At 39.9% G+C, this 24,273-nt stretch overlaps 2 protein-coding genes across 2 annotated transcripts; one reads left to right on the top strand and one right to left on the bottom strand.

Annotated features, from left to right (window-relative positions):
* Nucleotides 1-454: 454 nt before the first annotated feature.
* UQCRC2 (ubiquinol-cytochrome c reductase core protein 2) lies at nt 455-13,949 on the top strand. The gene is made up of 14 exons (XM_086759591.1): nt 455-599; nt 3,313-3,405; nt 3,531-3,680; nt 4,804-4,868; nt 5,895-5,951; nt 6,282-6,406; nt 7,891-7,988; nt 8,421-8,478; nt 8,632-8,727; nt 9,631-9,830; nt 10,102-10,182; nt 10,966-11,042; nt 12,688-12,841; nt 13,703-13,949. Exons 1-14 carry the CDS (start codon nt 564-566, stop codon nt 13,784-13,786), a joined length of 1,374 nt encoding a protein of 457 aa, XP_086615717.1. The 5' UTR covers nt 455-563; the 3' UTR covers nt 13,787-13,949.
* Nucleotides 13,950-14,040: 91 nt separating this feature from the next.
* PDZD9 (PDZ domain containing 9) lies at nt 14,041-23,932 on the bottom strand. Its single transcript, XM_086759593.1, has 5 exons — nt 23,918-23,932; nt 23,012-23,154; nt 20,602-20,778; nt 16,527-16,722; nt 14,041-14,844 (listed from the first exon to the last, which is right to left on the bottom strand). Coding segments are annotated over exons 1-5 (597 nt in total). The 5' UTR covers nt 23,920-23,932; the 3' UTR covers nt 14,041-14,765.
* Between the last annotated feature and the right edge of the window lie 341 nt (nt 23,933-24,273).

The following is a 24,273-nucleotide window of genomic DNA, read 5'->3' as shown; positions in this document are numbered from 1 at the left end:
GCCGGGCCGCCCCCGCCCCGGCACCGCCCCGCTCCGCCCCCGGGGTCCCGTCACGGCATGGGACACACACACACACACACACACACACATTCCCCGCCGCCTCAAGGGCCGTGCCGCGGGTCGAGGCGAACTCTGACGCCCCGGGAGCGGCCGCGCTCCCACAGGCACCGCCGGTCGCCGCCGCCGACCACCCGGCCTCAGGCACTGCCGCGGGGGAAGGCGGCTGCGACCGCCACAACGTAGGTCTGCCGTAATTTATTTACGGTTCGCCACAGCCCGGAGGCACCACCGGGACCTCCGCGCCCCGAGGGCTGGAACAGCCGCCCGGCTCCCGCCGCCGGTGACCAGCAGGCGGCGCCGCTCTGCGCATGCGCACAGCCTCTCAGGAAGCCCGCGAGGTGTCGCGCTGTGCTCCAGGCGAGATCCTCAGCAGGAGCAGTAGAGTTTGGGCACTCGCTCGCTAGAAAGTCAAAGCGGCGCAGGGCGTGCCGGGAAAGCGGTGTCTTCCTCCGGGACAGCCATCTTGTTATCCTCGCCAGAGCCGAGCTGAGGGGCGCGGAAGGATGAGGGGATTTCCCGTGATCGCGCGTTCCCTCTCGGTGAGGGTGACCTGCAGGCGTTGTGCGCGGTGGGGGAGAGGCATAGACGGCGGCGACAACGGTTGTCCAGGCCCTGGGGGCTGAGGGCGGGCCTGACCCCAGCCGGCCCCGGGGCGGCGAGCCGGGCTGGCGGGCAGCGGGCGGGTGAGCGAGCGGGCTGCGTTCGTGTCTGTGGGGCTGGCAGCGCGGGGCATGAGTGGGGGCCCGGGCCGGGATCGAGCCGGACGGGCTGATGGCGGAGCGGGGCGCCGGGGCTGAAGGTCAGACAGGCCGCGGGCGGGCCCGGGGCGGCCTGCGCGCAGCTCCGTGGCTGGGAGCTCCTGCTGGGGCCAGGGACACCCGGGGGCTTCCCCCGAGGCCTCTCTCGGGAACAGCCGAGGAGGCAGGGCCACCCGTATGGACGGAGAGGGGGGGGGAGCGGTCTCTGAGGGCATCTTTTCTCCCTGGGGAAGCTTCAGCTGCTTGTGGCAAGGTGGTGCCCTTGGCAAGCGGGGCTCGGCTTGGCATGGAGAGGGCAGAGGGCTTGTTCTGCAAAAGACCTTGCTGAGCTGGCGGACCGCTGAAATATAACTTGTGTTAGGTCTCTGCTGGAAATGCTGTCTTGAGTAGGATGGTGAATGACTTCTGAGTCATGGTATGTTTCAAAGTCAACTTTAGACATGTACTAGTAATTCCTAAATAAGTAGGCTTAGAGATTAAAATTAAGTGTCTTAACGAATATGTTGTGGGGGAAGAAAGGAGGTTTTCCTAGACTCAAAATATGTTGAACAGAGTCTATGGCAAAGCAAGGGGAGTTATGTCATTAGTATCCCTGCTACTGAGTGTAGTGGTGTTTCTGTCACTTCATTTTTACTTTGAGTTGTAAGGAAATTAGGGGGTTTTTTTTAATAGGAGATGAAAAGCAATAAATAATTAAATTTATTTTATAAATATAAAAAACTTTAGAATCACAGAATTATTTGGGTTGGAAGGGACCTTTAAAGGTTATCTAGTTCCAACTCCACTGCCCTGGGCAGGGACACCTTCAGCCAGATCAGGTTACTCAAAGCTCCATCCAACCTGGCCTTGAACACTTCCAGGGATGGAGCATCCACAACTCTGGACAACCTGTTCCAGTGCTTGACCATCCTCATAGTGAAGAATTTCTTCCTTATATGTGATCTAAATCTACTCTCTTCCAGTTAAAAGCTATTGCACCTTGTCCTGTCATGACATGCCCTTGTCAAAAGTCCCTCTCCAGCTTTCCTGTAGGTCGCCTTGAGGTACTGGAAGGCCACTATAAGGTCTCCCTGGAGCCTTCTCTTCTCCGCGCTGAACAGCCCCAACTCTCTCAGCCTGCTCTCATAGGAGAGGTGCTCCAGCCCTTTGATCATCTTTGTGGCCCTCCTCTGGACTCGCTCCAACAGGTCCACATCCTCCTTATGTTGGGGGCTCCAGAACTGGACGCAGTATTCCGGGTGGGGTCTCATGAGAGCAGAGTAGAGGGGCAGAATCACTTCCCTCGACCTGCTGGCCACGCTTCTTTTGATGCCAACTGCGTCCTGGGCTGCAAGGGCGCATTGCCAGCTCATGTTAAGCTTCTCGTACACCAGCACTCCCAAGTCCATCTCCTCAGGGCTGCTCTCAATCCATTCTCCACCCAGCCTGTATTGGTGTTTGGGATCGCCTCGACCCACGTACAGGACCTTGCACGTGGCCTGACTGAACTTCATGAAGTTTGCACGGGCCGACCTCTCCAGCCTGTCAAGGTCCCTCTGGATGGCATCCTTCCTCTCCAGTGTGTTAACCACACCACACAGCTTGGTGTCATCGGCGAACTTGCTGAGGGTGCACTCTATCCCACTGTCCATGTCGCCAACAAAGATGTTGAACAGGGCCGGGCCCAACACGGACCCCTGAGGGACACCACTTGTCACCGGTCTCCACTTGGACATTGAGTCGTTGACCGCAACTCTTTGAGTGTGATCATCCAGCCAACTCCTTATCCACCGAGTGGTCCATTCATCAAGTCCATGTCATGCAGGGCAGTGTCAAATACTTTGCACAAGTCCAGGTAGATGTCATCAGTTGCTCTTCCCTTATCCACCAACTCTGTAACCCCATTGTAAAAGGCCACCAAACTTCCAAAAAGAGTGGAAGGCATTTCAGATTCAAAATCAGCAGTATTGTGATTTCTGTTGCCAGCTACTGAGGGAAGGCTCCTGCGATATTTGAAGGTCTATGCCTGGTTATTACTCTGCAGTTTGGGGACTTGCGTAGGTGTCCTCTTTGTATGCAGCAGTGAGTATACAGAGGTTGGTGTTCTGAGAGCTGCCTCTCCAGGATTTGAACTGTCTACACCAAATCAATAAAATTATCTCCAAAGTTGTATTCTGTGTATGTGGATTGCTGTAGCGATTCAGTTAATTGCTGTACAGTGGTCCTGCACACTATATAGTATCAGTAGAGATTCACATGTATGACAACAAGGGGAAAAAAAAAAAACTTCTAGTGCTATTTTTTGAACTTCCAGGGACCTCATATAACTCGTTGCACCAGTTCCAGTGGTGATGTAGAAACAATCAGAGGAATTACAAGGGAATCATTGTTTTTACCTGGGGACTTGAAGTCATTCATTGTATTTCTACTTTAAAATGAATCTATTTTTCAGTATGTAATGGAACATGTGATAAACTAATTCAGAAACTCCATGCTCTTATGCTTTCTTCTCCAGAAGAGACTTTACTCACTTAAAGTAGCTCCTAAAGTCACAAGCTCAGCAACTGCAGAACGAGTGAAATTATCTCCAGAGTCTGAGGATCTTGAGGTCAGTATGAATACTGGTATTTTTTTCTTTCTCCTCTTTATTTATTTTTTAAAACTCAGTCAAAGCAGAACTGTGATAGGGCTTCTGGTGGATGACTAAACCCATTTTTTTTCTTTTTAATACAGATCACAAAGTTACCAAATGGCTTAGTTATTGCATCTCTGGAAAACTTTTCTCCAGTTTCAAGAATTGGTGTGTTTATTAAAGCAGGCAGCAGATATGAAACTGCTGGTAACTTGGGAACTGCTCACTTGCTTCGTCTTGCTTCTAATTTGGTAGGTGTTTATTCTCTCTGTTATTGTGTTGGCCGTAGATGAAATGGTGGAAGGTTTATGATTGCAAAAAGAAATTATATAGTAAAATTTAGTGTAAGAGATCTTATAAAATGGAAAACACTGTACATTGATTCTTGGTTACCTGGTTCAAGTGCAGGAGCAGTGCCATTACTTCCTAGAAGACAGGCAGTGATATTTATTTAGAATGATACTCTCCAGTGGTGTCTTAAACTATATATACAAAATGTATCTATTCTCAAGCTATGCACATAACTAATATTATTTAAGTTGCAATAAAAGTTAATTTGGGTAGCTAATACAGATTCAATTTTATGTGTGTTAGTTTTTCTTACTACTGCATCAGGATATTTTAAGCTTCTTGTTTTCCCTTCCTGTTTTACGTCTACCTTCAGTTATACAAGATGCTGGTCCTTAAACAGTTGCTAAGAGGAGTAACTCCTGAAGGTACTGCAGGAAAACCATTGAATGGGTTGTGTGATGTTATGTTTACTGCCAGGTACAGAGCGTTGGGCCAGACGCCACCGTGGGCCAGGCTCATAGGACTGTTCCCCTTGTTCCTGTTCATCTCAGTTGCTGTCTGGCTGTAGCTGCAGATATAAACTCGGCCTCTCTTGCGCACCAGCCGGGCTGTGACAATTAAAGCGACACAGTGTCACTGGCATGCCTTTGACTGCTGTTGTGTGGGCTCAGCCCACATCAGTTTCAGGCAGAAAAAAAGCCCCAGCATCCCAGCGGCTTATTACCTCCTTCCCAACTGCTGCCTGAAGTTACTTTCTCTAGGCAGCTGTCAGCGTAATAGTACGTGTAGGCATTCCTTGCCCTGGTTTGTCCAGCTTATCTAATTCAAAGAATCCTATTAAATGTTCAAGCAAACCTGGATCATTCTAGAATGGGCTGGGGAGCAAGTATGTGAGCAATTATGGTGGAAAATCAGAGAGGATGATAGAAATGGTTTGGAGTAGGGATGCAGTAAGCTGGCATCTATAAACAAATAAACAGATACTGGTTCAGCTTTGCCTGAGCACTGAACAACCTCAGGCAAACCTATTTTTAAAACAGCTAGAATTTTAAGTTGGGTGTTTTGTTTTTTTTTTTTAAATAGACTACTAAAGGAGCATCTTCTTTCCGGATTACTCGTGGTATTGAAGCTGTTGGGGGTAGCCTAAGGTTTGTAATCACATATAAAGATAATCTGTCTTGGCAAGATGCAAACAAGCTGTATGACTAAAGGAAACTTAAAACAGTAAGCATAGCAATGTGTAGGCAGATAAGCTCAGTGTGGTAATAGTAATTGAAAGGTGAACGTGTACAAGGAACGTCTTTTGTACTTCTCATTCTCTTAAGGTTCAAGAGTGCACCCGTGACTGGTATTTCAAAAACATCTTTCAGTTAACAAAATATGGATGCTGTGTACCTGGAAAAAATATAATTTGTCCAGAAAGCTTAATGTTCTTTCTGCCTTTTCAGGCTTCAAGATTAAACTTCCTGAAGTCAGTAGATTTTTTTTTTTTTTAATTATTTTTTTTCTCCATCTTTTGTAAATAGATACCACTCATCAAACCGCAATTTTGAAAACAATTCAGACAGTAGTTGGCTTTCATGATTTGAGAGTTTAAAGCCTAGAAAACAAGCCTAAGAGAAATAAAAGAGGGATCTCGCTGTGCCTGCTTTCTTGCAATGTATCTTGAAATCATCCAGTAAGATTGTTTTATATAGAATTTGGTTAAAAGCAGTGTTTTATATAACTTGAAACGGTACCCTTTTTTTTTTGTTCCTGTTAATCACAAATGCGTTGAAGCAAGTGGAAAACATCAACTATGTTTTCTGTCCAAAAAGAATAATTTCTAAATTGCCTTGTTTAATACATGTACATGTTTTTCTTCAAGTTTTGTTATTCAACCTTATGTGTTGTTTTACCTTGAATTGTCATGGTATCTTAAATTCTTATGGTCATAAGTCATTTGTTATTACTTGAATACTTAAGATACAAGTTTTGGTTATGTCTTTTTCTGCTCTTTGTGTATTAAAAGGCTAGTATTATCACTTCTTTAAACAGTCATCTCAAGTAGATTTAAGGTTATCAAGATATTCTAGTCAGTATCTTGCTGATGAATTCAATCAGTGAGGAATATGTGTGAAAATCCACTTCTGTGTTCTCTATTGAAATGGATTTTGTATTTTTTTCCCATTTAGTGTGTACTCAACAAGAGAGAAAATGACTTACTCTGTTGAATGCCTGCGTGACTATGTGTAGGTATCTAGATACACTGTAAACTGAATTAATGCATTCTTTACAAACTGCTGTGTAGTAGAGACCTGTCATTTTACAAGGTAGGAGTAATACCTATTTTCATGTCTTTGTAATAAGTCAATAAAATACCATATCAGTGTTCAGGTTCTGCATCATGTTACTGAGCATACAAATGCCACAGAAATGAAGTTGAATCCTCATACTGTGTACAGCAGTGCTAATAACTACTCTGCCTTGAGAGATATATATTGTTGTCAATGTGTTGCAACTTCAAAAGGAATATGTGCTACTTCTGTTTTGTTTAATGCCTTTAACTTTTTTTTATCTAGTGATACAGTAATGGAGTACCTTCTTAACGTCACCACAGCACCGGAGTTCAGACCATGGGAAGTAACTGATCTTCAGCCGCGATTAAAAGTTGACAAAGCAATTGCATTTCAGAATCCTCAAGTTGGTAAATGTATTTTCTGATCCACTGCGTTGACTTCATGGGAGTTTCTTAAAAATGAAAAACTTGTAAAAAAATAGAGTTTTCCTTTTGCTCTGTCACACGACCATTTCATTTTTTGGCTTTTCCCCATGGATAGGTACAATCTTTCTGCTGTTATGGAAAGTTTTTTCTAATAAAACCACAAGTTTTTTCCAGCCCAAGTATAACAAAGTTGAGCAAGTAACATGCTGAAGACAGCTTACTAAGACTATTCTCCTTAACAGCTTCCATTTTACCTTTAATTTTTTTTTTTTTACATACAACCAAAGAATGTGCAAGTCATGACTGCTGTTGACAATCTATTTGCAGCAGCCTGTGTTCTGAAAACAATATGCAGCTACTGCTCATCGATGTGGAAAGGGTATTCTACAAAAGACTTCTTGAATTTGTATGGTTACTTTGGTATAAAAACAATATGTATTTTCATTACACTGAAAATGGATTCCAGTTTTAGACTTATAAATTTAGGTTCATCAGTTTAAAAAAAACCTAATACACAAAGCCTCAGCCAAACCAAGCCTGTTCCAATACGTCTTGTGTTACATAACTCTAGCCATCCAAGTTCACCCAGATACTTCTGCACGATGAACATAATTCGTATTAATCCATTAAGTGTGCTCACTTTCACAGCCCGTTAAAGGTGACAGCACAACATTGGGCTTTGGAAAATCTCTGGCTTATATTGCAGTGCTACTGTTTTTTGAAATCAGTATCAAGAACAGTCTATTTTTTTAAACTCATATCAGCTACAGGTTGATTTAGTAGTAATTTAATATTTTCAGTTACAGTTATGTTCAGAAAGAGAACTATGAAGAAAGGATTGTCATCTTTCTTTTGAGGAAAGAGTATGGACAAGGAGAATGTCAGACAGGAATGAGTAGAATGCTATTGGATGCAAGAAAAAATAATGAGAAGGGACTTTTAAGACACTAGCATCCTTCATCTGAATAGGAAAATAGATAAGACATCTCACAAAGCTACAAGTAGTATTATAAACAACCTTTTTTTTTTCTCAAGCTCAAGAACAGGGGATGCTTACAGTGAAGATAATGATTCTGAAACTAATTAAAAGGATGTAGGGATTTGTTCTTTTCTACTGCTCCCCTTCCCCCAAACACTGATTGCATTTATAGCTTGCTGTTGAGGCCAAAAAGTATTGAGCATGTGCAAGTTACTAGGGTGAGGATTTTTTTTCACTTTGGGTTGTTTTGTTTGTTGTTTTTTTTTTTAATAACTTGCCAAAAGAATAGAGGCTCTCAGACTAGATTCTATTGCCCAAGGATTTGGATGAAACTTCCATGTGTATTGGATTGTTCCAGACCTGCTTTTGCAGATCTTGTGGTCTTTAAAGTGGATCACAGCTCTGTTTCACTGCGTAACAGTTAGGTTAATCTTCATAAAAGTGTCTCTTCTGTTAATCATCATCACTGAAACTTTGTTCCTCTTAGGAGTGCTGGAAAATTTGCATGCTGCAGCTTATAAGAATGCTCTGGCAAACCCCTTATATTGTCCAGATTACACAATTGGAAAAATTACTTCTGAGCAGGTAGGATTGTTTGTGTTGTGTTATAAATCTGTTTCAGTTTCTTTATAAAGGATAGATGATGACACTTAATAGAAAATTAATTTAGTAAATATATAGTCAGTGTTTAGTATCATATTAGTCTGGTGTTAAAGTAATTTATTTCTGTGCAGCTTTTAGTATTGGGTACAGAACTTGTGCCTATTTAGAGAGGTGGTTAATGTCAGTGGCTTTCTATTGACAGCAAGGCTGTTGTGAAATACAGGTGTTCTTGTAAAAAAGGGTTTTGTAGTTGTCAGTGGAGAATGTAAATTGGTATTCTACAGACAGTTCCTTTTGGTAGCATTGGCATTTGCTGCATTAAGAACTATAAAGCTCAACACTGGATGTCAGAAACACACTTTCTATTTTTGTTCTTTACACAAAATACCCTAAAATGTGACTTTATTGTTGCAGCTTCACCATTTTGTACAGAACAATTTCACGAGTGCAAGAATGGCTCTTGTAGGAATAGGTATGTATGTTCTTTAATGGAAAGGGAAAAGTACTGTAGAAATTTGAGTTCTCTGTAGGAGTAAAATGTTACGGTACACTTAAAACACTTTTATGTAACTGCTGTAGCTTTTCAATGCCCTTACATTACTTGGAATAAACTATTGTATTGCAGGTGTAAAGCACTCTGACTTAAAGCAAATTGCAGAGCACTTTCTAAATATTCGAAGTGGAGCAGGTATTTCTAGTGCAAAGGCTGTCTATCGAGGGGGTAAGTACGTTTCTTGTACCTGTTCTGAATGACTGACTTTCTGGTTATTATAAAAGTAGTAGTATTCAAAGTTGCAACTGAAAACTATATAGTTTTACTAAATGCTGTACATGGGAAGTGACAGTTCAGAAACATCTGCCATCTGAATAAGCAGAGGATTATTCCCCACCATGGAAAGTTCTGGGATAAAACTGAACCCATAGCTTCAACACAGCTTTACCTGTAACATATTTATTCCATAATGTGAAAAACAAGCTAGCATGTGGTTTCTTTTGGCCTTTTTTTGAAGATTCCCTTAAGAATAGATTTAAGGACAGTCTAGAAGTCGTGGCAGGCTTTCTTTTTAGGGAAAATCTGTTAGAATGTCCTAAGTCTTTTGTAAAAGACAAAGCAATGGTTAGCTCTTTCAGAGTAGTATCTTGTACTGATACCAACAGCTATTCTTTAGTTGGGGTATCAGATCACTCTGTAAACAGATGGGGGAAAAAATAAGCTTTCCAGCATTTAATATTTGACTGGAATAACTTTGGTTGCTATAAAACAGAATAAATATTGTTATGAACAGAAGCTACGCTACTTGTCTGAATATTTGTCATCTGGAGACTCACTGAGTTTTATCGTCTCCATACTATGTATGGTTTAGGGTCAGGTACAGCTAAGACATAGTAAGGTAGTTGGTTTTGTGCTTGCAAGAAAGTTTTCAATGTAAAGGACTTCTTAAAATGACCAGCCTACTAACAGCTTCTTGCTTTTTTCCTAAGAGGACATGCAACAGCTTGACACCTAGGCTTCCCTCTCATGAAACTAACTCCTGGCTAGAAACCTTTCCTTTCCATACCTCTGAACATACCATAGTTTCTAACTGAGCACTGCATTACTTTTTATTCTGTTGTTGTATTTTAGGAGAAATCAGAGAACAGAATGGTGATAGCCTTGTCCATGCTGCTGTTGTAACAGAAGGAGCTGCTGTTGGAAGTGCAGAAGCAAATGCATTCAGTGTTCTTCAGCATGTTTTAGGTGCTGGACCCCTTATCAAGAGGGGAAGCAATGTTACCAGCAAACTGTCCCAGGGTATTGCCAAAGCAACTACCCAGCCATTTGACGTAAGTTCAAAGGGTTACTGCACTCTGGTATTTTAAGTAAAATGCATACTATCCATTGAGAGGTTACTGCCTCCTGCTAGAATCTTAATTAGTTCAGTCTTGCGTAAGTTACAGTATTTCAGAGAAGGCCTTTGAATTTGATCTTTCAGATCAGATGGAGTTTAGTTTCCTCAATTACAATATTTAAGATCCTAATAGTAATTATTTTCCTGAGCTTGATGTTGAGTTGTTCTGATACTTGAAACAGCTGATGATAATGTTTGTTTTGCAGGCTTCTGCATTTAATGTTAATTACTCTGATTCTGGGCTCTTTGGGATTTATACCATATCGCAGGCTCCAAATGCTGGGGAGGTGAGTTGCTGGTGAGAATTTAAGTATTAACAACATAACTCTCAAACTAGTGTTTTGATTTGAGATAGTGACTGATTGATCTGAAAAAAGTCAGTTCATCTGGTTCTTTGTATAAGAAACCTGCATGTTCAGTTATGACTTAACTCCGAAGGCTGGGAATGAGACTTGATTTCTGGGAAGTACAAATACCTAATTCAACCTTAGGAGAAAATTTTTTACAATGAGAGTGGTGAAACACTGGCCCAGGTTGCCCAGAGAGGCGGTGGATGCCCCATCCCTGGAAACTTTCAAGGCCAGGTTGGACGGTGCGCTGAGAACCTGTTCTGGTTGGAGATGTCCCTGCTCCTGGCAGGGGGGTTGGACTGGGTGGGCTTTTAACGGTCCCTTCCAACCCAAACCATTCTGTGATTCTATGACCTAGAGCTAGTAGAAGACCTTGAATTGCTAACTGTAATTGCTGATTTACGTGTGTAAGCCTAAGCATATAACAAGAAACATACTGGCTGTTGAAGCTGGCAGAACTGAATACTCTCATGAAAAATGGTGAGACCATGCAAATTAATGTGGTGTTGCAATTTACATCCACACTGGTTTTCGTGTCTCACTTTGGCATTTATTACAGTGTTTTTAGCTTTGTTATAAAGCTGTTCAGAATTGAGTTCAGGTAGACAATCCTAACACTGTCAACTGCTCTCCCCTGAAGTTTCTAAGATGTCAGATAATAGAAATAACATGTTGAAATTTAATGCAGGAAGAAGTTTTAAATGATTTAATTATCTTCAGGTCATTAAAGCTGCTTTGAACCAGATAAAAGCAATTGCTCAGGGCAGTGTCACCAATGACGATGTCACAACGGCAAAGTAAGTAAAGAACTGTCTTGTGTGTTGTAAGAGGAGTTTAACATGTAGCTACTTGTCAAACAGACTGTTCTGTACAGGAAAGCTTATCGTTGTCCTGTAATTATTTCCATGGGGAATTGCTCACTTTCCTGCATTAAAATTGAAGCACTGTCAATACTTTTGTTTTGTTTTGTTTTAAATCTACACTGATTCTCTGCTAGTGGTATTTCCTAATAAAAACGTGGTAGATAAGTGTTAATGTTTTCTGAAAGCTGTTTCAATGTAAGAAACTAGCAAGTATCAGCAGATGCTGTCATTTTTTTGTACTCTGTAGTATTAAATGAGAATCTTAAATTGCATTATTTAGGTAATTCCCTTTACAGTTGCACTACAGCAATTCCAAAAACAATTATATTAAGCAATCTTCTTCATCTTCAAACAATAGTAGTAATGAGGGTCTGCAAACGTAAAGCACTGAATTAGTGATGTTATATCCAAGTGTTTGAAATACGTGCCGCTAGGAATATTTCAGATGGGGGAAAATGACTGTTAAGAGACACAATATGACCAACAAAGTTTTAGATTTTCTAATCTGTAGAATTGTGCACATAAGTTGGTGCATGGTCTCCATGTAGTGTTAAACTGCACTCAGCTTCTAAAACTGTAGTTGTGCAATACAACAATACAGTACAGATTCACTCAAGTAGAAAAACTAAAATATTGTCTGTATATAAAATACAAGAGCCCAGGTGAAGCTTGATTACACAAAACATGATAACCTAGACATGTCTGATTGTGCCGTAGTCATTAGTAGCTAAACGGTGAATTCTGGACCTTTATATTTGGCATTATTTTTGTGTATTGTGGGGTGGTTTTTTGGTGTTTTTTTTTTTTTTTCTTGTAACGAAGCTGCCTGGTATTAGACAGTTACAGTGTTGCAAGTTTCCCTTCTGGAATGGCTTCACGTATTTTCTATGTTGCTCTTTTTCTTTTAGTGACCAAAAAAAAAACCCCAAAACCAAAGTCAAGGTCAGCGATATTTGCATTCTTGCAAAGCACTCAAAAATATCAAGCTATTTAATCATATTCTGTTGGAATAAACCATTTTCTGCCATTCCGACTTTTAAAAATGAATAGAAGGACTTGCTTATAAAAATAAGATTTTCATGTGTAGCAGTGAGACTGCATGAAATGGAAAAAAAACGGTATAAACTTGCTTTCTTAACAGCACATGGAACTATTGCACAGGGAGCTTAACCATTTACATTCATTGCTTCTTTGTTGCTTACAACAAAATTGCTCTGCCTACATCTGTTCTGATGAGAAACTGGAATCAATTGTAAACCTAATTTTTAAAGTTGGTAGATCAGTTTTTCTAATTCATGGGGTACCTGCATTAGTTACTTCAAAGAGAAACAAATTCTGAGCTAGAGATCATCTCTAGCTGATCTGGTTGATCATTCCAAGTACGCTGTCATTTTCACGCTTGGGCTGTTTGTGGTGCCTCATTCCTATCTACAGAACCCTTCCATGCTTGCATTTCAAAATGGAGAGGAATGTTGAAACCTAAAAAGCACCAAAAACTGATTGCACTTACAGAAGTGATGGGGCGAGTAATAACAGGACTTAGATGCTCACTCACCCTTAATGCTTTGTTTGATGGCAGAAATCAGCTGAAAGCCACCTATTTGATGTCCGTGGAGACTGCAGAAGGGTTACTGAATGAAATTGGCTCAGAGTCGTTGGTTTCTGGCACACACACATCACCATCTGTTGTTGCTCAAAAAATCGATTCTGTAGCCACTGCTGATGTTGTGAATGTAAGTATATGTCAGCATCTACAGGTGTTAATCACTGTGTAAGGCTGTTTTTAATACAAAACTGGTGCTTATTTGTGTGTGTTTGTAAACACAGAGATATAGTACCTTTAGATAAAGCAACTCATTTACAAATCCCAGCTGGCTATCTTTTGATCTCTTCACTTACTTTATTAACGTGATACCCTCTAATCCAAACCACTGTAAAACCAGTGTAGCTGGGAGTATGTGAAATTCTCATCTACTTCACTTAAATTTACCATAACTTGCAAGTACTGTTGATGGAAAACTCTATGTTGGCTCTAGTGCAGGCACTTCTGTGTCAAGGCTTTTAGGATTCTTGAGTCTGGAATATTTGGTATGCTTAATAAAACAATTAGGCTTTTAGTGATAAATTGACATAACTGCATTGCTATTCCAAATTATCTTGTTGCTTATGCTTGAAGCAAACTTCATACAGAAATCCATCAGAAAAAAAAAAAAAGAATTTTAAGACAGAAGACTTTATTTTTTCACAGTCACCACTAATTTGTGTTGCAGTACCAACTAGCAATATATTTAGTAGTAAGGAGAGATCCACTGTATCTTGTGGTGTGATATTTATCCTAGGGATAACCGTTTTCAAAGAGTTTATGCCTTTTATATCTGACTGTCAGTCATTCCTGTTTTAGATTATAAAGTAATGAGGAGCTGGATTAGAAGCAAGTAAGTTTAGACAGCAAAATGGAAATTGTTTACTTGATAATGTACTGTAGTAGTGTTGGGATTTGGTTTTTTAATAACTTGAAGCTGAGGCTATGAGCAGTAAGATAAACTCTGTTGGAGCAAATATTTCCTTATATCCGTCTTCTGATTTATTTTCAGGCTGCAAAGAAGTTTGTCAGTGGGAAGAAATCAATGGCAGCTAGTGGGGATTTGGGAAATACTCCTTTTCTTGATGAGTTGTAAAAACAAAACTGGGATGCAGATTCAAGATGGACCTGAGCTCTAAGACACCCATGTGCTAAATAAGTTACTGTTAACTTGTTATTTATGAATTCAGTTCTTTCAGAAGATTAATCTGCAATAATTGTGGGCTTGTACTCATCAAATAAAGTGCTAAGTTCATACATTTTGTGTTGAGTTTTTTCCACTGAAAATGGTATCTAATACTGGTAAGTCTGGTTCTGTACATTGAAGGTAAATCTACAGTGAGAAAATAAGGTGACTTTTAGTTGATGTAAGAAATATATCAAAAATAACCACTGTGATGCAGACCAATACTGTAATTGCCACTAGTTGTCCATGTATTCTTGTATGTGCCGGAAAAGTTCTTGATAAACTGTCTGCACCATCCTTATACTAAGTAAATGAAGAAACTTACCTTCAAAGTTGAATATGTTAGACCTTAGAGCTCATAACTGCTACTTGCCTGGGACTAGCAGCAGTAGTGTTTCTGAATGTCGTCCCACAAGCAGCATTGATAGACATCTCTGAGGGGAGATAGGGCATTGCTAAAACAGCTTTATATAGCTAATACATCGTTTCAAATACCTTGGGACACTTAGATTTATTATTATTTTTTTTTTAAAGTCTAGGCCTGTATTAAAACAGATAACAACACAACTTCAGAAATCTAGGGTTTGAATAAGTCAAGTTTTGAGCTGTTCTGAAACAAAGGCAAATTCTTCCAGATAGGATGTAACTGATGCGAAAGGGCAGGAGGAAGAGGAACTGGTCTCATGGTTTTCAATAGCCCAGCATGAAGGAGGTCTGACACTACTAGCATCAAACTCAGGACTGCACAATGCATCGACATCATTGGGAAGTACAGCATCACAACCATCGTCTGTGCCTACTCTAAGTGTCTGCCTCTATTGGTACCTGCCAAACTTTGGATGTTGATGGTAACTTGTGAGTGAACACACAACAGCGTGACTGGGAAGATTTATACGGAAGTTTCCAAGTCTAGATCATCATCAGTATTGGAACTGGTGTCGTCTTCGTCCTCAGCATCCTCACTTGTGCTGAAAATAAACAGCGTGGTATTACTTTAACATGCAATAATTCCTATAGCCGTTTAGTTAACTAATCCCAAATTCTTAAGTTTTTTTTTTTAAATACTTGTTCTAAAGACAAGTTCATTAGTTCTGAAGCTGCTCTAATACCCAACTAATACTATTATCACAGAGTCATAGAATGATCCATAGTCTTTTGCACACTGTTTCCTTTGGACTCTGAAATAATAGCTAAGTTGTAATTTGGTCAACAGAAAAGCAAGCTATCCTTTTTCTGCTCCTTCAGAATACCAAATAATTTGATTTATTTAAACATAAGCTTACAGGTTTAATCTCTTGGAAAGCCCCTTGGTGCACAAGCTTCCTTTCTGCTCTTCTAGCCTAATTACCTCCTGTTAATTCTTCTGTTCCTTCCCCTACCTCTGAGGGTTCTTTTCTATTAAAACTTTATGCCTCAGGAAAACTTGTAACTGCCTTGTGTCCCATCTAGATTAATTACACTTGCTATATGAGCCACCTTTAGAATTAAGAGCAATGTATTTTTAAAAGCTTCTGTATGCAGTGACTCTCACAAGAAGAGTTTGTTTTTCCTGAAGTTTAATTTTAAAGTCATAACCATTAACCACTGTCAGCAGTTAGACTAATTAAGAAATAGATAAGCTGTTGTAGCAAGACTTCCATCTTGATATCATCAGCTACTTGCAATTGTTTAAGATCCTTGGCTGTTACAAATCAACATGACCTTTCCGACTTCAGTGGTATTATTGCCAGCCAGACTTTTTATGGTCTTTGTGGAGGTGGGAAGGGGCATTTCTAAAATTAATGTTTGTCCTGACCCTGTCTTCATTGTAGCTAGAAAAGTAAACTTTTCTTTTGGTATTTGTTCATTTGAAATCACAATTTTCTATTTCAGAAACAGCTGGAAAGTTCCCTGGCGGAAAAGGACCTTGGGGGTGCTGGTTGACAGCTGGCTGAACATGAGCCAGCAGTGTGCCCAGGTGGCCAAGGCGGCCAACAGCATCCTGGCTTGTACCAGGAACAATGTGGCCAGCAGGAGTAGGGAAGCAATCCTGCCGCTGAACTGGGCACTGGTGAGGCTGCACCTCAAATACTGTGTGCAGTTTTGGGACCCTCGCTACAAGAAAGACATTGAGGTGGTGGAGCGCGTCCAGGGAAGGACAATAGAGCTGGTGAAGGGTCTGGAAAACAAGTCCTGTGAGCAGCAAGTGAGGGAACTGGGATTGTTTAATCTGGAGAAAAGGAGGCCCAGGGGAGACCTCATTGCTCTCTACAACTGCCTGAAAGGAGATCGTAGTGAGGTGGGTGTTGGTCTCTTCTCCCGAGTAACTAGCATGGGATAAGAGGAAATGGCCTCAAGCTACGGCAGGGGAGGTTTAGATTGGGTATTAGGAAAAAATGTATTTACTGAAAGTGGTCAAGCATTGGAACAAGCTGCCCAGGGAAGTGGTGGAGTCACCATCCCTGGAGGTGTTGGGTTGATGGTCGGACTTGATGATTAACTTAGAGGTCTTTTCCAACCTTAATGATTCTATTCTATTCTAAATTAAAGTAAATCCTTAGACTAACTTTTTTATCCTAAAATGAAAAAAGTTATGACACTATTTCTTGTTTCCTGGTAGAATAATAAGCAAGGTGTGAAATTCTAGTTATGTACAATACTTATTTCTTACTCTGCTGTCATCACAGGAAGCTTTACTTCAGGAATTAATTCAACTGCACTTTGCCAGTGTTGAGGCACTTCAACAAAATCTCTGTAAACTCTGATTTGTAGTGTGGTTCCTATAGGAATATTGTGCAGGAGTTGCCTAAGCTCTTGCAGAGTCCATCCTAAAATGTTAGCATGTCCAATTCTTATTAGAACATCACCTGCCAAGGAAGAAAATTGACAGCAATCAGTTTAAGAGACTTTTTCATTTTTTTTAAATGTTTGTGTTACAAAACATGTAGTCTTAACCACTATGTTTCACATTTTTAAGTAAAAGCATGTGTTCAGCAGCTCTTCAACTGGAATGCAATTTTGGTTTTGCTTTCTTTTTTAATGAAAGGTTTTTTAGCTCTGTTAAGAACTAACCTGAAAGCTGCAGTTCACTTACTTACTTTGGGATTTTTTTGAATGAATGTACTAAACTTTAGATTGACTATTCAGTGCTACTTTCCATTTCTGTGGGTTTTTTAGGCAAGATAAAGGTGTAACAGTGAATACTATTGGGACCACTATTTGGGACCAGATAGACTCCAGCAAGGTTGAGTTGAGGTTACACAGCTGCACTCCTAACAGTTCTGCTGGCTTCTTTCCACTGCATCCCTGTACCTTTTCACAGCTGGAATATCTTGTCTGTACACACCTGCTGCCTACCCTTGTATGTCACCTTGCTGTTTAGCTGTTGGTATGGAGCCAAGCGTACCCTTTCCTCCACAGTGGCCAAGTCTACCTAGGTGGATGCTGGATGTGTAACAGCCGTGTCACCTTGTGTTTGCCTGGGCCCCTGGAGGATTCCAGGGTTTGACTCTCCTCAGTGGCTGGTGCCTGTCCCCTGCTCTGAGAACAACCACACATTGCAAGACAATGCCAGGCAAGGCCAGGGGAGAAGCAAGAGATGCCTTCAAGAGCTGCTACAGAATCTAACTGAAGAGTTCCAGCAAAAGCAGTGGTGATGTTTTGTTTGTTTGTTTCTTTGTTTATTTGAAGGGATAAGGCTGCAAATAATGTTCTTATCACCTGCTGCCAGTGGAAAGCACTGAGCTGCAGTTTTGCAAAAAGCAGTACTGCGTCCAAGAACCACAGAGTACAGAAGCCCCAGCACCTATATGTACCATGGGGTATAACAAGTGGGGCTTCGAGGGTTTGGGGACAGTTGCAATTACTGGGAAGCCTGTAATTTTTGGAGACTGCAAAAGGCAAGCAGAATCAATCTGTAGCAGACTAGGGCTCTATCAGCAGCCTGGCAGAAACAGTTGCACAGAGAAGCACTATCAGTAAACATCATGTACTGAACTGCAACAGAACAGCATAGGGGATTTAAACAAGCAGTACAGCTGTCTGCTGCCATGTTCAGCAGAGCAAGGAGCCTCTCTCCATCTGCTCTATTTTCTTCTTAAGCCTTTTTGGGTTAAAAATGCCTGCAGCAAAACTCTACAGCTTTAAAACTGCTTACCTGAACTACTGACTACCATTTTTTCATTCACTTTTTCCACTAACTACTCTTTCTAGTCCATCATCATCACACCCTCTCTCCACTCTAGCTTATCACAAGATACTGGTTCTAATATGCAGACAAGACATTCTGGAACAATGACAGGATAGCAGGTAACAAAAAAGCAATAGAAAACATTTTACCAACAGTTTTATTTAAGTTCCCAGACTCAAACAAAGGTAAATCACCCAAATTACGTGTTTCAAAATGCATAGACAGAACTGCACTTATTGTTTAAAATATCTGCAAGACACTCTTGGCTTCTAATAGATTCTTTCAGAATTCTGTTTTTTTCTGCCCATACTGTGCTGACAACAGTGTTGTGGCAAGTCAAAGCCATCTCTGAACTGCAGATGGAGATAATTTTGCTCCTCTCCTTCAGCATCTAGAGTCTGAACCACCCAGCTTCCCAGTTCACCTATCGGTTTTGTGATCAGTATCATTTAGTGGCCACTGAAGATTTACGTGGAGACAGCCTCTTGCGCTATGAAGGCATTTTGAGGAAACATAGGTGCTAAGCAGTCCTGTTTCTTGTTGCTGGCATGGAGAATAGGCCATGTATATATGAGATATGAGTTTGGTGAGTTTAACTGCAGGATTTTAAGACATTAGTGCCTCCCATTACCTCTGTCCATTTCCACCTCCTCCCCATTAAAGTCAGCAGAATGGCACCAGCTCTTTCAAACTATAAGTGGTAATAAAAGTCTTCTTATAGGTTTCAGTTTTAGATTTTATAGATAATACTCAGCTTACTTAAGTGAAAAAATAAGTCCATAAAGATAAAACCTAATTCACTGCAAGAAAAACTCCTAAGTAGTGCATTTGTGCATCCTATTTTTCTCAAGGCTCATGCTCTATACATTGGTATTAATGCCAAAATAAGTGTGCTGCCTCTGCTATCATTAAGAGTTGGAGCTTCTACAAAACACTGTATTTTATGCAAAATTTTACAGCTTCTGTCTCTAAGTTTTTGTAAGTTCACTCTAAACATGAATTGAACAAATTTAGCTGTTTGCTTTTGTGTGTGTGTGGAATGTGCTGAGTTAGATCCAGGTGCTCCATGAAGCATGCTCAAATTGGGTTTTGTGGCTCCAAAAACTTAACATCAGCTACAAAGGGACAATGTTTGTAACCAGTCCTCAATACCCTTTAAACTGTTCAATACCTGCTGCAGTAAATCAAACACATCACATGCCACAAATAATTTGACTGGTTGTTCTTGTAGCCTTTCTTGAAAATGCTTTTGAGGCTTGCCTTTTTGAAATTGTTGCAAATAGAACTACTTAGTTTCACTGATTTATGTTCTGTATATTTTACCTTACAGATGTAAAAAAAGAAAAAAACAAACACCCAACACCCAAATCAGTATCATATATATGCTTTTGTATACCATAAGGGGTTTTTTAGGGAATAATTAAAGCTTTCAGCTCCTAAGATAATAATAATAATTTAAAAGTACTTGTTCAAATTCAAATCCATTTATATTTTATGCTCAGAATTTTTCCACAGATTTTTATACTTGGATCAAAAGTGCAAAGCCTTGTCTAAAAAGAGATTAAGAACTCCGCTCGATGGCTTTTATTGCATCAAACAAGTAGATCTTTCTTCCTCATGCTTGGAATTCTAATTCTCTCTGAAAGGTGCGCAAAGAAAGGACTGCCCAAACTATAACGACACTGCTGGGAAAATTGTTCTAATTTAAAGATGCACGTTTTCACTATACAGCTAGTAAATTTCTAAATTATTTCACTGCACTTAAGTCTTAGCTTCATAGATTTCTACATGAGGGACAAGTTAATAAATGGCAATAACGTAGCACGCTATCGTCCCCAAACTGTAGTTCCTGAGTCTAATGTAATTGGTCTAGGGACTCATATGAAGCAGTCAAATCTACAGTGCTTTCAATTACAAGCTTAATATAGGAGTCCAATGTTCCACAAGAAACCTTAATAACTAGTAATAGTCTGTTAGTACTGACATGGCACATCTCGGGTTTAAAGCGTAATTTGGCAAGTGAACACCTGCGTGGATTGTTAGAGCACAGAGATTAGTCCATTGCCACTTTGTACCTATTCTGTATAATAAAGAAAAATAAAAAGCAAATGATAAGGCAAATTAATGTCAAGCCTTCGGGAAGTTTTGTGTTACTTGTAGAGTGAAACTACTTGAACAACAATGCACTGAACAAAGAATGATATTATTGAAGTTTAGTTGCTATATAAAGGTAATAATCAAACTATTTTTGGACAAGCCTGCTGATGAATAGGAAATCTGTTTTTGCTGGAGAACAATATATAGATTTAAATCTTGGTCTGATTATGAAACAGTCACCCATATCAGCTATTTTAAGATCACAGGTATTTCATTACATTGGAATGCTGGCACTGAGCTTTATACAGTTTGTGCTAGTTTCTTTTCTCTGTAATTTTAAATTGAGTTTCTTTTGATCTATGTAAGTGTAAATAAATCAGAGACAGGCTCAAAGCATAAACGCAGAACAGGAATACTTTCAGTGCTATTAAACTTGAATATCACTGTAGTTTCTTTTTACCTGGTTTTAGCTTTCCATTGTTAGCTGCAGAGCCTCTCTCAACAAGGCTTGTTATCTGGAGATATGGCCCATTCTGTATGATTATGAGACCCAATCCTTGTTCACTCATCCTAATATTTGCCTTTAATGCTGTAATCCGTGTGTGCTGAGAGACATTTTCCAGTGCTGGCAATTGCCCTTCGAAAAATGAGAGGAAAATTTTACCAGTTGAAAGTGTGATATCATTCTTCAATAAAATGTTTAAGGAGACGTTTGAGCAGGTGCTGTACCCATTTTTAATTGTCCATACAGTTAAGTCTCTTGTCCATAATTGCTTCTCTAGATAGGCATTGCCTGCCGAGTTGCTGCCAAAAAGCCGTAACAGCAATACTTATGAAAAGTTAGTGTATTCCATAAACTAACTTTCTGCAAAATAAACATAGTGAAAGTAGTTTTTACTAAGAAACTTATTTCTTAAAAAGTCACACATGTTGCCCAGAGAAAAAGCAATACTGCTGTTAAGTATTCATTTCAAGTGCCAATATATTCAGAGAAGGTAGAGAATAGGGTACAGAATAACGTAACAGAGGAGTTGTCAGCAATTAAGGACTTCAAGAAAAGATTGAATTCCTATACAAATCTGATTTTTCAAATCAATATTTATAGAGGAGATTGATTTCTAAATTTCCAGCAGATTGGTTTCACACCCTAGTGCTGATGTGAGAGAAGGCACTGTACTTGCCATATTTAGCACCTACAGAAATAAAATACTCTTGAGCATCCACTATCCATTAAAATGCATAATACAAGTAATACAATATAAATTACATTATCTCAGCATCTCCACCAAGAAATACAATAGGGTAATAAAGTAAATCCTCCACCTCTCAAGCCCGTTCTCCTTACCAAGAGTCAGGAAAAGTTAAGACTGTCACACAAGTGCTTGAGACTCCTCAAACAAACCGTATTCTGCTAAAAATATTTTTTTTTTCTCTATATTAAAATGTAATCTCTAAATGGAACTTCTGAGAGTAGGGTAACAATAACTTAACTGCTTGAGACCATCTCCAACAGTCTGGAATCACTTAATGAAAATTCCCACAACTTTACCCCTTTTATTTAAAATACAGAAACTTGGTCATCTTTCCAATGGCCTCAGTGAAGCTTTGGATCAGACTCTAAATGACAGCACAGAATGTCTATTAAAATAATTAAGACTGAAAGTACAGTAACGTGAACATTTGATTTGTCAGTCTGGCTGCTGAACAACAAAGAAGGAAGCAGGAATGGTGTGATTTTCTTTTTTTCCTTCCCAATGAAAAATTTGGATTTTTTTTTTTTTTTGGTGTTGAGTAGAATACTACATTTCATTTGGATTAAATACTTACTTTCTATGGCTGTGCCAGAAAAGCAAAGGAAGGCCCACTCTGGAACAGATTTTAATGCGTTGATAATTCTGAGAGGTCAGATGTCTGACCTGCTAGTGGTTCTCTGGCTCAGGAATTTATGCAAAGCGGAACAGCATCAGTAGAAGGGATTGAAATGTTTCCTACAGTGTTCTTGGTCACTTTCCAAGAAATGTGTGTTTCAATCTTCTTCAGACAACAGAAGGGGGAACTGAATCCTAGTTTCCTACTTCCAGAATGAGTACCTAACTCCCAGGCATGTAAACAGATTATATGAAGTAAGGCTACTTTACATAGGCAAAATTATTCACTGAATTCCATTAAAATTCATGAGCAGTTGTAGGTCAGTAAATGATCAGCAGTGAAACAATATGCAAAAAATGCTGATAACCAACCTAGCTAAATTTAATTAGAAACCAGAATCCTGATTTTAAGATTCTTCTTATTGCATAAAGTTATCTTGCTGGACATGAGAAATTTAAAACCATGAAAGCTGTGACTAATCCAAAGCTTACAAAACATTTAGGAGAAATTCTAAGATTCACACTTTTAGATGAGACTTTTGTCTTTTTACTATACCTGATATCAGTCTACATAGTCTCCAAGGAAGGTGGATTTTCTCTTTGTTCTGTGCTACAGGAAGTTTAGACACTTGATAGAACTTACATTACAGTTCCTCTAACACTTCAGGAGAAGTCCTGACTTTTTCCAAGGTCAGCCTTCAGTTCTGCAGGCACCAGCACAGGATCTCATCCAATCCTCTTCTGCTGATGAAACATCCTTTTCCTGTTGCCATCTGCCTACAATTCTGTTCCAAATACTCAAGCTCAAGAACAGGAATGCCTCTTGATACTAAGAAAATTTGGGGCACTGGGGGCTCTGTGAAGAACATAAACTGTCTGGTAGCAAAAGGACTTTAAAAGTTTGAGATACTGACATACAGGACTGGAAGAGTAGTCCTGGGGCAGCAGTAAGGAGATGGACAATAATAGAGCAAGAAATGATCAAGAGACATGGAAACTCACTGTTAGTTTCATCCCCAATTGCTGGTGAAGACTGTGTATGTTCCATCAAGTCCAGAGGAAGAGCTTTTTCTATGGAGCCAAAATCCCTGGGCAGGTGTGTCCTAGGTGAACCTCTTGGAAACGTGCTACTGCTCCACAATGGCCTGTGGAGGAAGGGTAGGCAGGTAGGCAAGTGAGGAGTAATCTGATTTAGGCTGCCTGTCCGTCAATACCGCAGCTCTGTCTGAGGCCCCAAAGCTTTCTGGAGAATCTATAGCTGGTGCTGTACTCCCACACAGCATCCTTAGGCATGTACTCATTTCCTAATCAACCTGAGAAAGATTAAATAACTGACCGCACAGCCTGCAGGGTATGAAGACGGGATTCCGACTGCAGATTTGCCTGCATATCAAAACCCAGTGAAAATTGTTATCTTCCCTTTGTGTACACTCTCCATCCCTCCTTCCTTTATTCCCTTTGCCATGAAGCTGAGTTATCTGGAGAAAAACTCATGTTGAGGCATTTTTATATAATGCTTGTACTAAAAGATATTTAAATACCACTTAAAGCCGGTTTATAGGATAGTTGCATATAATTCTTGGAAATAACTTCTTTTTAAGGCTGCTGGCTTCCCATTGTTAGTGCAATACAATTTTAAAATCTTTTAAATAAAAAATCAATTGTCCCATTTCTTCCATGCACCAATTGTTTCCTATTTAAAGGGAACAATTTCAGCTGTTTTTCTTTAAAAGTCTTACTATTTTCTCCAAGAAAATTTGCCAAGAATTGGTGATTTCAGTAGAACCTAAGTATGGCTCTTGGTCCTCCAAATAATAAGTCCTACTGATTGCTGTTGAACACTTTAAGAGTACTTTACTAATATCTCTATTTTGTTTGTATATTCTCTCATCTACATAAAAGACTTACATAAAAATAAACAGCACAGATAATCGCTCACTTAGCTTCTCGAGAGGTTCTGTATAGACCAGTTATGCTGCTCTGGAAAAAATAAATGTTTGCTGTTAGAAGGAAAAAAATATGTAAGCAATTAGATATTTTTCAAGTACATGTAGATGAGGGGCTGCTAGACTAATTTAGTTCAGCATTCCCATGGCAGAGTGACAATATCAAAGGCACAGAGTTATTGTGGCCAAAACCAGGCTGGTTTCCCACATTTGGTGCATTGTTCGTTTATTTGCTACAGATTCCCCCACGCTTCAATACAGCCGAATCCACGGAAAGCGTGCCAACCAAAATCACTCTATTTGGATGAGTTTTCTAGT

Source organism: Chlamydotis macqueenii, chromosome 15 (assembly GCF_036417535.1).
Source record: "Chlamydotis macqueenii isolate bChlMac1 chromosome 15, bChlMac1.mat, whole genome shotgun sequence".
Classification (NCBI taxonomy): Eukaryota; Metazoa; Chordata; class Aves; order Otidiformes; family Otididae; genus Chlamydotis; species Chlamydotis macqueenii.
Note: the sequence above shows the minus strand (reverse complement) of the source record. Positions and strands in the feature narration are given on the sequence as shown.